At 38.2% G+C, this 14,475-nt stretch overlaps 1 protein-coding gene across 4 annotated transcripts in view; it reads left to right on the forward strand.

Annotated features, from left to right (window-relative positions):
• Positions 1 to 14,475, forward strand: part of HMGXB4 (HMG-box containing 4) — a 32,897-nt gene that overhangs the window by 13,118 nt on the left and 5,304 nt on the right. For all 4 annotated transcript variants that reach the window (XM_023584449.3, XM_071219045.1, XM_004477766.4 and 1 more), the window contains 4 exons: positions 9,683 to 9,764; positions 10,843 to 10,907; positions 11,721 to 11,826; positions 13,080 to 13,249. In XM_023584449.3, coding sequence (XP_023440217.1) covers positions 9,683 to 9,764; positions 10,843 to 10,907; positions 11,721 to 11,826; positions 13,080 to 13,249 — 423 coding nt within the window. The remainder of the gene's footprint in view (positions 1 to 9,682; positions 9,765 to 10,842; positions 10,908 to 11,720; positions 11,827 to 13,079; positions 13,250 to 14,475) is intronic.

Below are 14,475 nucleotides of genomic sequence, written 5' to 3' on the forward strand. Positions count from 1 at the left end.
ATACTCCGTAGTTTTTTCATTTCTATTATATTAGGATTCAGTTTTATTGTTCAAGTCTTCTATGGGTTGTCCTCATTTTTGTTTATTCTTTTTAAGAGTTATATTAAAATCTCCCACTAAGTTAGTGAATTTGACAATTCTTCCTAATCTGGCAGCATTTGCTTTATATGATTTGAATCTATGTTGTTAGGTGTGTTAATGATATATTTTAGTAAATTTTATTAGGATATTTTCTTTATGAATGCAATTTGCATTAAATTATATTTTGTTTGGTTTTATTCTTGCCATTTCAGCTTTCTTTTGATTTAAATTTACCTGGTATATCTTTTTCTAGCCCATCACCTTCAACCTTTCTGTGTCATTTTGTTTTAAATATGTCTCTGCCAAGTAGCAAATAGATGGGTTGTGTGTGCCTGCCTGTGCATTATACCCAGTTAGAGAGTTTGTCTTTCATTAGGTCAATTTATTCTGGATACGTTTGTTATTTACTAACTAGTTACTATGTGTTATCTATGCTCTTCTCCTTTTCTTCCTCTTGTTGGAATACAGTTTTCTTTTTATCTTTTATTTTTTTTCCTCACAGTGTAACCTTCTTTGGATTCAAGTTCTTTTTTGTTGTAATAAGCTCTCATTATATTCTGAGAATATCCTTATTTCCCCCATGCAGGAATTTGCAGAAAGGGAAGATAAGTTTTAAGTTGACAGTTATTTCTTTGGGCATTTTGAAGATATTATCCCAGTGACTGATGTATATTATTGCTAACAAGTTCACTATCAGTTTGTCTTCTCATGTATGTATGCATATATATTGATTGGTAATAGTTAAGATTCTATTTTCTTTAGTTTCACTTAATTTGTCCATATGTGGAATGTTTTGGGGGTTTTTTTTAGGGGTTACCAGATATTGAGCCCAGAACCTTGTACATGCGAAGCAGGCATTCAGTCACTGAGCCACATCCGCTCCCCTGAAATGTATTTTTGTCTTGTGTGAGTTCTGTGACTTCCTACAGTCTGGGTACTCAGGTCTTCATTTCTGATTGATTGTCATTGTTTTTCTTTTGTTTTGTTTTGTTGTTTTTTCTCAAATAAGGCCCCTCTCACATTCTCTCTGTTCTCTTATTGAGCCTTCTCATTCAGAAGTTCATATCTTCTAATTTGCCAGTTCTCTTCACTTTCATCTAAACTATTCTTCAATTTATCCATTGAATTTTTTATTTTAATGACCATATGTTAAGTTCTAGAATTTATTTTTCATTATTTTTCAAATGTTTTTTAATGCTGTCCAGTTATTTTCCAGTAGTTCTATTACTTCCTTGTCTGTTTGAACTTTTTTTAAAAAAGATTTATTTATTTATTTCTCTCCCCTATCCCCCCCCAACCCCCGTTGTCTCTGCTCTGTGTCTATTCGCTGCGTCGTCTTCTTTGTACGCTTCTGTTGTTGTCAGCGGCATGGGAATCTGTGTTTCTTTTTGTTGCATCATCTTGTGTCAGCTCTCCGTGTGGGCGGCACCACTCCTGGGCAGGCTGCACTTTCTTTCGCACTGGGCGGCTCTCCTTACGGGCACGGGTGGGGCTCCCCTACGTGGGGACACCCCTGCCTGGCATGGCACTCCTTGCACGCATCAGCACTGCGCATGGGCCAGCTCCACACGGGTCAAGGAGGCCCGGGGTTTGAACCGCAGACCTCCCATGTGGTAGACGGACGCCCTAACCACTGGGCCAAGTCCACCGCCTGTTTGAACATTTCAAGCATATTTTAAAGTTGTCTTTGTTTTTATTTAATATTTCTAGTTCTTTTTTTTTTTTTAAGATTTATTTATTTATTTAATTTCCCCCCCTCCCCTGGTTTTCTGTTCTCTGTGTCTATTTGCTGCGTCTTGTTTCTTTGTCCGCTTCTGTTGTCATCAGCGGCACGGGAAGTGTGGGCGGCGCCATTCCTGGGCAGGCTGCACTTTCTTTTCACGCTGGGCGGCTTTCCTCACGGGAGCACTCCTTGCGCGTGGGGCTCCCCCATGCGGGGGACACCCTTGCGTGGCAGGGCACTCCTTGCGCGCATCAGCACTGCGCATGGGCCAGCTCCACACGGGTCAAGGAGGCCCGAGGTTTGAACCGCGGACCTCCCATGTGGTAGACGGACGCCCTAACCACTGGGCCAAAGTCCATTTCCCTATATTTCTAGTTCTTGAAGTATAAATTCTGTTTGTTACTTCTGAAGACTCTCGTAATATTTTATAGCTCGTTGTGATTTGTAATTGTTAACTGTAAGCTCAGCTTTAGTAAAAGTTGTTTACTCTGGGTGCCCTCTTTGTGGCCAGTGTTACGGGAGTTCTCTGCAGAATGGCTTTAGCTTTGCCTCTACTAAGAAACTGGATTTTTTCTTACCATTTTTTATGCTATTTTCTTGGTTTAAGGTTACCACACCACCCTGCTAAAGTAAATTAGACCTCATAGACATACACCATACCAACTTGATTTCCAATTTCTCAGTGTTAACTTTTCATCCTCATGGCCTGATGCAAGAGATAGCCTTCCTTAGGCTGGAATGGGATGGATTATGTGATTTCTATTTGAGATAACATGTCCCATTAACTCAGCTTTATACAGGTATCTTAGTTTCAGCTCTGTTCACTAAGAGCTCATGACCCCAAATTAAAGCCCTGGGTCCCTGTGGTAGAGCCAGTGCCAGTCCCAGTACCTCACTAATTTCCTTATCTTCAGCTCTCACTCAGTACACTTTGAGTTTCCTCTGGTTTCTGGTACCTGAGAATTTCCTCTACTTATAGATTAAAATTTTTTTCTACTTTATCTGGCATTCCTGTGTTTGGGGTGGGAATGAAAGTTTCTGACATTACTCGGTCTACTATGGTGGCTAGAAGTCAATAGTTTTCGCAATAAAAAAAACAAGTCCACTGACCTTGTGCTGATGAAAGAGATTTATTTCTCCAACATTTGAGATTTAAATAAATTTATTTTCTAATTAGATTCAAGTTTGATGTTAAAAGCTTTATAAAAGAACATGGTAAAAGTGCCATCCATCAGTATTTTAGTCTGCCACCAAAACAGAAAATACTTTATTAGAAAAACAAAAGCAGCAGAAAGGTACTGGATATAGTGAATAAAAAATGTTTTCCCTGTAAGACCATTTTAAATCATCTTTTCAGTAAATGTATGACAAATAGTATTTAGTTTGTTTTCTTAAAAAAAAAAAAAGCCCTCAGAAAATAAGATGAGTTTTATAAATCTAAACATTTAAAATGCTGATTAATATGGTAATTGAAGGAACCTCAGTTTCTTGATTGCTCTTTTCTATTATTCAGTGGGTTGCCATGAAAAGGAAAAGTAAGTGCAAAAGAATAAAGCTATACAAGAGTATGTAAACTACATGTTTACAGAGTTTTATTTTAGTTTTAAAATAAACTACTTAAAAGTCAAGGACAAAGTCAACCCAGAGATAGAAAGGAATGCGTCAGGAGCAGTATTGCCTTACCCTACGTTGAGCCAAGACTGGAGAGCCAACTGATGAAAATGCTGAAGACCTCCATGGGCCCTTTCTGACTAAATTCTGTGATCAGGACTGTGATGAAAATAGAGAAGGTGAGAATAGCAGGGTTTAGGAGAAGAAGATAAGTTAGATTTAGATTTTGACCTATCAGGAGATTCAGCCTAACTGAGTGGCTGAGAGCAGGGGCTCTGGAACAAGATCACTTGGATTCAAATCCTGGCTACACTTACAGGGTACGTGCTATAGGACGAGTTACATGACTTCTCCATCTATAAATTGGGAATAATGATAGACCTGCCACATCGGGTTGTTGAGGATTAAATGAGGTCGTACACACCAAGTCCTAAGGGCCTCAGAGTGGCAAGGCCCTCTCGAGTGTAATAAACTCACAGGGGCACTAGATATTTTTAATTTTTGAGGGAAACAGCAATACTTGGCATCTGTCAGATACCTCATGAACTGCTAGCTTGAAGTAGTTCCATTTCAACATTGTAGCAGTTACATTCCTTTAAATAATTTCATGTCTTTGCAGAGCTGAGTTTTCTGTGGCTGCTGTGATATAAAGCACATGAAAAGCCACATAGATTCCTTGAACCAAGAAAGTTTGGGAACCTCTGCTTGGCATTAGTGAGCATTCAATGAATTTTAGTCATTTTAATCATCTAGATAGGAATTTCCAGATAGCACTGAAAATGCAAGCCCTAGAATTCGCTAGAACAGTTGGAACTAGAATTAGAAATTGGGCAGTCATTGCAATAAATAAGATACGTGAATGGAAAGAGGGAGTTGAGCCCAGACAGAATCTCAAAGGACACTCACATTTAAGGCACTGGAGAAGAGGGGGCAGATGTGTTCGAGTAAAAATCTGAGAGAGGGCAACGTCAGAGAAGCAAGGAGAACAGACACCTTCAAGTATAGACTGGTCTCATGCTAGAGAGTTCTAAGTGTTCAGGTGTCAGTGGATGGACTTGGAAGGAAATTTTCTCAGAGTTTTGTGACCCCCCCCCCAAAATTAAACATGCCTGCTATTTAAAGGGCATTGAGAGTTGCTCTTTGGAAGGTCTTGCTATTGTCACATGCCTAGGAGGTTGTTCTAGGTTGTAAAATTACAACATTGTGAGTCACATTCAATAAGTGGGCTTGTTGCAAGGGATTTGCTAGTAACAATAAAGTATCCAAGTTTTCAAAATATTAACATTTTATTACATTAAAATGGAGTCATTTTTATTCCAGATGTAACCACTATGATTCACTTGCCATGCTGTATGTTTTCTTGCATAAGAAAGCCTAGAGTGTAATTACTGGCCTGGTATTTGGAATTCATGAAAATGTTTTATATAGAGAGAGATTATCCACTCTTTGTGTATTGGCTGAATACTACTAATTTAGAAAAATGCCTGTGCCCTAGAAAATTTTTAACCCCTAAGTTTGAAATCAGAATTTTAGGTCCACAATCTGGAATTGCATCTTACATGGTGGTTAAATTACATAAGGTGAAAATTGTAAATATTCAGCGTACCCTGAAAAATCCCTTAGGAAATCTCCATGTTGAAGGCTGACAGATTCTCAGTCCATCAAATTCTCTGTCCAGTACAGCTAGATTTTCTCTCTTCAGCACCAGATGAAGTAACTGGTGTATGTTCAGAAAGCCATCTTTTTTTTTTTTTTTTTTTTTAAGGAGGTACCAGGGAATGAACCTAGGACCTTGTATATGGGAAGCAGGTGCTCAACTACTGAACTACATCCGCTCCCCAGTGAGAATTGGCTTGTTCGTTCTGTTTTTAGGAGATACTGAGGATTGAACCCGGGACCTTATACATTGAAACCACTTGAGCTACACCCACTCCCCCAGAAGCCATCATTTTATTGAAAAAATTATGTATGCTTTAAACATCAAAATCCCACTTGGTGCAGTGAATCACACACATTGAGATCGATGTAAAGGATCTCTCTCTGCCTTTCAAATGGCCAGATATAAAACTTACATGAACTTGCATGGTGTGTGTGTATAAATGCCATTCCATTGTATTTGTGTCTAATAAAGGAGGATTCAAAGAGGGAAGCCTTAATTAGAATACTAGGTATTTGGAGATGTGAAACTGCCACTAAATTACAAAGGAGGAGCAGCACCCAGACTCATTTTTGTAACATCTCTAAGCAGGAATGGTTTCACCAAAGAGTACTAAAAATGAACCTTTCTGATTGAAATGAATAATTTTTAAAATAAAGGCCTTGCTGCTTTTTTTTTTTTTTTTTTTTTTTTGGCTAATGTAGATCAAATGATTTCACCTTCTTCACCACAGTTCCTACTATTAAAAAAAACTCGACTTTTTTGGGAGCCATGACTTCTATTTTGAAAAATACAGAGGGAATAGAAAAGAATTCATAGTAGTTGTATATTGCAGTAAGCAAATTATCACTATCCATTTATTATCTCACAATTCTGTAGATCGGAATTACAGGTAGGTCTCACAAGACTGAAATCCAGGTGTCTCCTAGAGTCAGGTTCTCACCTGAGGCTCCAGGTCCATTTCCAAGCTCATGCAGGTTGTTGACAGCATTCAGGTCTTTGCAGTTGTAGGATTCATGGCCGCTTGTTTCTTCAAGGCCAGCAGCAAAGTGTCTTCTGTGGCTGCTTCTCTCAAGGGCTCACCTGATAGGTGAGGCTACTCCTCTCGCTTTTGATTGACTCAACTCGGTAGGGACCTCAGTTCCAGCTGCAAGATCCCTTTTTGCCTTATAAGGTAACATAATCATGGGAGTGTTATCCCATCAAATTCACCAGTCCTGCCTGCATTCCAGGGGAGGGTGGTCTATAGGCCTTGACACCAGGGGTTGGGAATCTTGGAGGCGGTCTTGGAATTTTGCATACCACAGAAACAGTATTTTCCAGTACCTACCGAAGTACCAGACACTATTTGATGAAGTCCCACCTTTGAGTTAAGTGGTACTCCAAATTTTACTTACAGAGAACCAAAAGCTTGGGGAAATGAAGCCATCTGTACAACTAGTAAATAGTGTGGTCAAGATTTTAACCCATATCTGTTGGTCTCCAAAGCCCAGGCTCTTTCCATCTTGCTTCCATCCAGGCTCTCTTTGATATATCCGATCCCCTCGTCCCTTCTCCTCCCTGATCTTTTGCTTCCATCCAGCCCCTTTGTCCTAGCTGTCCATCATCCCTCCCCTGTGCTCCTGTCACAGCCTCCTGCCTAGGCTTCCTGCCTTGCGCCTTCCCTTCTCCAGTCCATTCTCCAGTCTCTGAGTCTGTAGCTTCCTACTTAGAATACTCAAATTGCTTCTTTTGGACAGAGCCCGTGCTCTTTAATAAGGGTTCTGAGGCCTCGATTTATGGGCTGTCTGCTTCTCTTACATCATGTCTTATCTCTCTCTTGCTTCAAGTGTTACCATGTTTGTTTTCTCTACCTAGAACACTTTTAATCCCTTTTCACCAGGCTAACCCTACCCAACTTCCAGAAGTAGAGTAAAAGTCACTTCTTCCAGAAGACTTTCTTTGACTCCCTGGATTAGGTGAGGTGCTCTTATTACATGTTCCCATAGCGCCCAATACTTTCCATACAATAGCATCATTTTATTATGACAGATTTATCTCTTACCTGCTAGTTTGTGTTTCTCATATTCTCAAGGTCTGACATGGTAGATACTCTATAAATATTTATTTAATAAATGAATGGAAGGGTACTTTTTAACAGGTTGCTTTTCTTCTGTTACCTTTAAAATCTTTCCTTCTTTTTAGTCTCTGATTTTAATGCTTCGCTATTGGAATAATTTTAACATCACATAATAGAAGAGCTTTCCATTTCTCAGGTGCTTTATTTAGGTTCAGATACATAGTATATGATGAACCTGGAATAAGACCTTTAAACTTTAATTTCTTGGACTTCCCACTATTGCATGCCTTAGAATAAGGTCTAGGTTTTAAAAGTGTATCCTCTTTTAACTACTCACTATACTACCACCCAATACAGGGGCTTAATCGTTTATTTTCTACTTGATTGAATGAAGTCCTTTTTAAGAGTTAGGAGGGGGAGCTCCTTTCTTCAGTACATGAATTTGGATCTAGTTGTGGTTTCAGTAATTTAAAAGTTTTTAAAAGTTGGATTGGTTTGCTTTAACTTTTGTAACTATTAAAACTTTATCTTTTTTTAAATTTTGTAAAGCTGGTTTTAATTTTGTTACACTTTAAAACCAGACTTGTGAAATATAGGGAATATTCTTTACAGTGTTATATAGTGTTTGAGAAAACATTATTAAAATTGCTTGCAAGTGTTAAATATGGCCAAATGGGATGTAAATCTCTCAAGCACGTGTTCTTTCAAATGTTCTCAATATTTAGTGGTGAGGTTGATTTTACAGTTGAGAAAGATTTTTGCTGTTATAGATTTCCGTAATAAATGGCAGGTGTATGGTTAAGCTATATTGAAAAGAGTAGTTATAAAATTTTGAAGCTGAATATTGAACAAACATAACACAGTTTTTATGTCCAAATTAATGCTACCTCATTCAAAGCAGTTACCTTGGAAGGTCTTCTAGGAATGTTTCTATTCCTGAAAATAGTTTCAGGAATCCTTTTGGAATTTCAGTCCAAGCCATCATAAAAGTCTTTTGTTGTCATCAGTCTCAGGAAGTCATTGTCCTTTGAGAGTAATTATTTTATGGAGACAACTAAAAGATTTTAAGAACTAGTCAGTTGAATAAAGTGTGTGATCATGCTTTTTTGTTAAACAAGATGCAACTCTGAAGCAATGAGACCAGACTTTTTTTGTGTGTGTTGTGTGTGGGTTTTTTTAGGCGGTACTGGGGATGAACCCAGGACCTCGTACATGGGAAGCAGGCACTCAACCACTGAGTTTCATCCGCTCCCCCTGGCTGGTATTTTGTTTGTTTGTTTGGTTGGTTGGTCATAAAATCTGACTCTTAAGGCAAACAGAAGTTCCCCGTAACTTTTAAAGCACCATTTGTGTCATTATAATTAACCGCAAGATCAAAAAGAACATGTTTTGACACTTAAAGATAATCTTTTTTTCTGTTTTTTGGTTTTTGTTTTTTTTTACAGATGATCTTTTAATAAAGGAAAGCCATCCTGAAAACATCTTAGTTTTTCAGATATAGATTAGAAAATGATAATCCTTTCCATTTAAGTAATTTTTCTGTAAGGAAGCAACATTCTTTCTTTCTTTGGCCCTATGTAAGCATAGCATAGGGTATAGCCCTGGAAGTCGGGCTAGGTGGGTTGCTGTCTTTTCTGGTGTTAAAACTAGCTTAGTTTGGGGACCTTAGGCAAGTCACTGGTTTTCTGAGTTCCCTTTTTCTCACCTGCAAAATGAGAGATTTGGACAGAATGCCCTTTTCCAGGTAGAACACTTGACTTTTTCCCTCAGTCTATGGATAGTTATAAAATGGAATATATAGTAATATAGTTTTCTGTTTTATATAGTCCTTGTTGAACTGGTATAAAAAAGTGTATTTCATTTTTTTTCTCAAAAACCATACTTTGCTTTTGGAGTTGCCCTAATTCAGTGGAGAACAAACCAGTTCATATAGCACAAAGGAAATTATTGAAATGGAAGAGGTTCATCTTACATCAGCTATCCAAGAATTGTCTTATCCCACCTTGATACAAGAATGTGAATAATAAAATAATGGTGAACTTGAGTGTGACAATAAAAGCAGAGTCAGAGAAATTATAAGATTAAAAGTCAAAACGGAGAGAACAAAAAGAACTTAGATTTAGCCCTTGGCTTTCTGGTAGTAAAGTTTAAAGGAAAATACCAGTAATGTGGTTCTTATCTTCAAAGATGAGAAAAAGCAACTCCGAAAGAGGCAAAGATTTCCTTAGCATTTAGGTCTAAAAGAAATGTGTAGCGTGGGGTTGTATGTAGGAAAAATAAAGGGTTTACAAACATGTAAATCATCACTTGATAATTATGTGGCTGCAACAAACTGAAAAAAATCTAAAAATTATTTAGGGGTTTCTAACTTCTAACCTCAGAATGATTCGTCTCAGACTGATTAATAACATGGATTAAAGCCATTTAGTGGTTTGAAATTCTTCCCCTTGATTAAAAATTATAGGGATCCTCTTTATGTTTTTATAGATTCAGGGTTGCTAAACTTGTTCTAAATAAGTGTTACCCTCTTCTCATTTCTGTGTGGCACTAGCCAAAAAAGAAGAACATGTCAGCGTACCAGGTGTTCTGTAAAGAGTATCGCGTAACCATTGTGGCCGACCATCCAGGCATAGGTAAGAGTATTTCTGATCTTTAGCTTTTTTTACTTCCATTTTTTATCTGAGGGCAGTGCTGTAAAATTAGTCGGGAACAGACTTTTTCCCATAGTATTAGAAGAACACAAATCTTTTTTCTTTCCTCAATTCTGCAAATCACTTTACATTTTTGCCTTAGTTTGCTTTAGTTACTCCATCCATAAAAGAGATAAACTTTAAATAAAAAGAAAATAAATTTTAAAAATTTTTAAGAAGAGATAAGCTTTCTATTTGTATTTCTTAAATTGAGGTGATGGGAAAGATCGTCAAATTTTACAAAGCACAATACATATGTGCATATAAATATGCTGTTGTGTATAAATACCTACATATGAGAATATTTGTGGGTGTTCATTTCCAAGAGGCTGCAGTTGATCTTTTTCTTAAACTACCCTTGGTTGTGGGGTTACATGACTTTTATTATAATGTTCGAATTTGTCTTTATATTAGAAGCTAATGAGGTGAAAAAAACACTACACCACAGATCTTGGACAAGTCACTTAACCTCTATAAATCTCATTTGCCTAATGAGTAAAACAGCTGCCTGACGTACTACTCCACAAGGTTGATGTGAGGCATACATGAAATGCCATAAAAGGTATTACTTTGCTTGTAAAGCATAAAATCATTCCACAAATGGAAGAGAGGTAATATTCTTATACATCTAGAAGATTGCTTCTGAGCTGGCATAAGGAAATTCTTCTTTGGTTCTAACCTCTCAGAAATTTGGTAAAGCCTAACATCTTTACTTTCATTAAATTCTCCAAAACATTTTCTTTAACCTAAGCTGATAAGTTCTATACTATAGGATCACATCAGAAAGAGCCCTAGGAAGTAGAAATGTGAGAATTTGAGCGTGTCTCATGAGTGCTAAAACAGCCTTTTAATATAGAAAGGAATCAGAAGTAAAGTAATGAGGTTTGGTGTGGTTTTTCTGACAGAATCTTTTGCAGTATTTAAATCTTATCTTCAAAAACCTTTTTCTAGTGTTTGTTCTCATTGATTTTATGTTTTGTTAATAGTTAACCCTTTACTGTTTTTTACTCTTTTATGCCAGATTTTGGGGAACTTAGTAAGAAATTGGCTGAGGTGTGGAAGCAATTGCCAGAAAAGGACAAACTGGTAAGTACAAACTTTCTTATGGACATTTTTTCGTTGCTTTATGCCTTCCAAAATGTGCAATTCTCCTAAAGACCATCCAGCCAGATAACACTGAAAATAAGGAAAAAAGTAGCACATAATGGAAAGTAGTTGAGCAGAGGGCACTAACTGTGTTGGCGCCAAAGGTGAGGATTTAGGAGCAGGAAGGCTGTCTTTTCTAACCTTGTCAATTTTTTTTCCAACCTGACATTTGAACCAAAGATAACCTAACTTGGGCAGTGATTAAAATGTTAAAAGAATCTAAAGTCAGAGTTCTCTACTGCAGATACCTACTCGTCAGCTATGATCTAAAAACTGAGGGAAGTCATCCTATTAATAGTCACTACAAGCAGTAGAAACATGGGAATGAGTTTACTAGGTAACCAGGTTCTAGGTCATCATCCTGTATTTCACCCAGAGAGCTTATCTTTAGTTTCTGTTTTCCATGTCATCAGGTTCGTGTCCAGCAGGTTAGAGGAAATATTTAAACCACATGGACATTATACTGAGCCAGATGTTTATTCCATGGTATTACATTTCATTCCCAAGGTGATCCAAAAATCAGTACTGAGATGAGACCATCAGCATTGAGGAATGTTCGTGGGCCTTAGCTAGGATGTGCCTGAATGACTGTCTGAAGCCCAGTCAGCAACCCTTAGCTTATTAGCGTTAGCCTTCTCTCTGCCTGCCCTCTACTGTTCCCTTTCATTTCTTCTTTCTGTTCTTCCATGACTGACTTCTTTCCCTTTTACTTGTTTGTACTTTTTAATTTATTTTGCCCTGTTCCGACTATAGATTTGGAAGCAGAAAGCTCAGTATCTGCAACACAAGCAGAACAAAGCAGAAGCTACAACTGTGAAAAGAAAAGCATCCAGCTCAGAAGGCTCCGTGAAAGTAAAAGGTAGTAGCCACGTCCTCTTCCTGGTCTTTTCTCTAGAGCACTGTGAATTTTGATTCCTTAATAGGAAATTGGGAGAGCAATTTTTATTAAAAGCAGATCTTGATACCCAGGTATTACTAAGTACTGCAGGTGAAGGGAAAAAAAATGTTCAAATTTAGAAAATGTACATCAGAAGTCAGCAAACTTTTTCTGAAAAAGAACAGATAGTAAATATTTTAGGCTCTGCATACCATAAGCAGTTTCTGTCACATATTCTTTTTCTTTTTTTTTTTAATTATTTATTTTTAAAAATTACATTCAAAAAATATGAGGTCCCATTCAACCCCACCGCCCCCACCCCCCACTCCCCCCCACAGCAACACTCTCTCCCATCATCGTGACACATCCATTGCACCTGGTAAGTACATCTCTGAGCATCACTGCACCCCTAGTCAATGGTCCACATCATAGCCCACACTCTCCCACGTTCCATCCAGTGGGCCCTGGGGGGATCTACACTGTCCCGTAATTGTCCGTGAAGCACCACCCAGGACATCTCCTCGTCCCGAAAACGCCTCCACATCTCATCTCTTCCTCCCATTCCCCAAACCCAGCAGCCACCATGGCTACCCTTCCCACACCCATTCCACATTTTCTCTGTGGACATTGGATTGGTTGTGTCCATTGCACATCTATGTCAAGTGGGGGCTTAGATTCCACATGGATACTGGATGCACTCCTCCTGCTTTCAGTTGTAGACACTCTAGGCTTCATGGTGTGGTGGTTGACCTTCTTCAACTCGATGTTAGCTGAGTGGGGTAAGTCCAATAAATCAAAGTGTAGGAGCTGAAGTCTATTGAGGCTCTGGGCCTGGGTGTCATATTATCAGTCCAGAGATTCAAATCCCCTAAATATATCTAAAACCCCAGCACCAACTACAATTCCATTAAAGTAGCATGCAAGTCTTGTGAAAAGAGATCCCCTCTGAGTCCAATTCCATCACGCAGAAACACCAGCTCCAAAGAAGGGCCATCTGCCATGGCAGTGAATGTCACATATTCTTCTTTGTTTTTTTTTAAATAACCCTTTAAAATTATAAAACCATTCTTAGTAAACAGGCCATACAAAAACAGGTTATGGGCCAGATTTGGCCTGCTGGCCATAGTTTTGGTAATGCCTACTGTAGTCCATCAAAGGAAAATCGGGAAGAACGTTTCTGTGGTGTTGAAGGTCCCCACAGGTTTGATCCCTCTGTTTCATCCTTGTGTTCTCAGCTTCTTCCACAGGAGTCCTGTCACCTCAAAAGAAGTCGCCACCCACTACCATGCTGTTACCAACCTCGCCAGCCAAAGCCCCTGAGACGGAGCCCATTGATGTTGCTGCTCATCTTCAGCTGCTGGGAGAGTCCCTGAGCCTCATTGGACACCGCCTGCAGGAGACAGAGGTGAGCACAGCTGTCAGCAGCAGGACTCTCGTTTCTTACATGATTCGGATTTGGTCGCTCATTCCCCATGCATTCACTGAGCTACCACTTGATACTAGATTATGCCAGGTGCTCAGGATACAATGATAAAAGGAACATAATGGTGATAGAAACATCTGGAGATTTAGGATCTACCTATTGGCTGTCAAAGTTTATACTGTTAACCATTTTGTTGAAACAGCAACACCAAAAGAAGTCAGAGTACCTTATAACTTGTTTTCATTTTTTTTAAATGCAGTGGAAAAGATGAGTAGAAATCCCATGGCGGTTTTGGTCCCTTGAACTTCTAAGAAAATTTGAATTTTTTGTGCCTTTCCAGCAAGATTTTGAATAGGCATATTAGATTGAATAGTAGGTTAAGAGTTCCTCTATTTCTTTAAAAATAGATAGCAAATAGGGAAGTTGAAGTTCTCAAGCTCTTCATCACTGTGCACTTGAATTATGCTGTGCGATGTGCCCTAGGGAAATCATTGCCTTGTAGCCTTAGTTTCAAAACCATTTACCTGCAAAGCAGTCATGTCCATTTTTATTGCCATATTCATTTTCTAACCATATTGTCCCCTTGGCCACCTCAGTAGTAGAGTATTTCAGCTTTCCAATGGGTTTTAATAGGACATTTCAGTAAAGAAATCAGTTCAAGCTACTGAAGGCATTCCCTCTCCCTTTTTATTTTCTTATTTCTTTACTGAAGTTGTTTTTAAGGTAAGAAATCAATGTAGGAATATACTATTCACTTGCTTCTACATGGAAGTCGAATTATTATTCAACAAATAAAATACCAGAGGCCACAATGCAGGTCTATCTAAGTTATTTTGCTAGTTTCTAAAAATTCAACAAGTATTATAGAGCATTTTCATGTTTCATGTTTCATGTAGGCTCAAATATCTGAATGGTTTTTTTTTTTTTTTTTGAGGCACCAGGACCTTATACATGGGAAGCAGGCACTCAACTAACTGAGCTACACCCACTCATTCTTAAAATTCTTAAGAAGTTAGAAGTAAAAATAATTTATTTAAAGATTTTCTTTGATGTTTCCATTTAATTTGGCAAGTATTTGTTGAGTTCCAGGAACTTAGGGAAGTAGAAAATCTGAATAGCAAAGTATATATAAAAACTAAAACAAGCTAGCTTCTGTGAGTAGTTGTTATGAGAGATATACATGTAGAAAGAACTTCATAGGTTCTTCG

Source organism: Dasypus novemcinctus, chromosome 12 (genome assembly GCF_030445035.2).
Source record: "Dasypus novemcinctus isolate mDasNov1 chromosome 12, mDasNov1.1.hap2, whole genome shotgun sequence".
In the NCBI taxonomy this organism is placed as follows: Eukaryota; Metazoa; Chordata; class Mammalia; order Cingulata; family Dasypodidae; genus Dasypus; species Dasypus novemcinctus.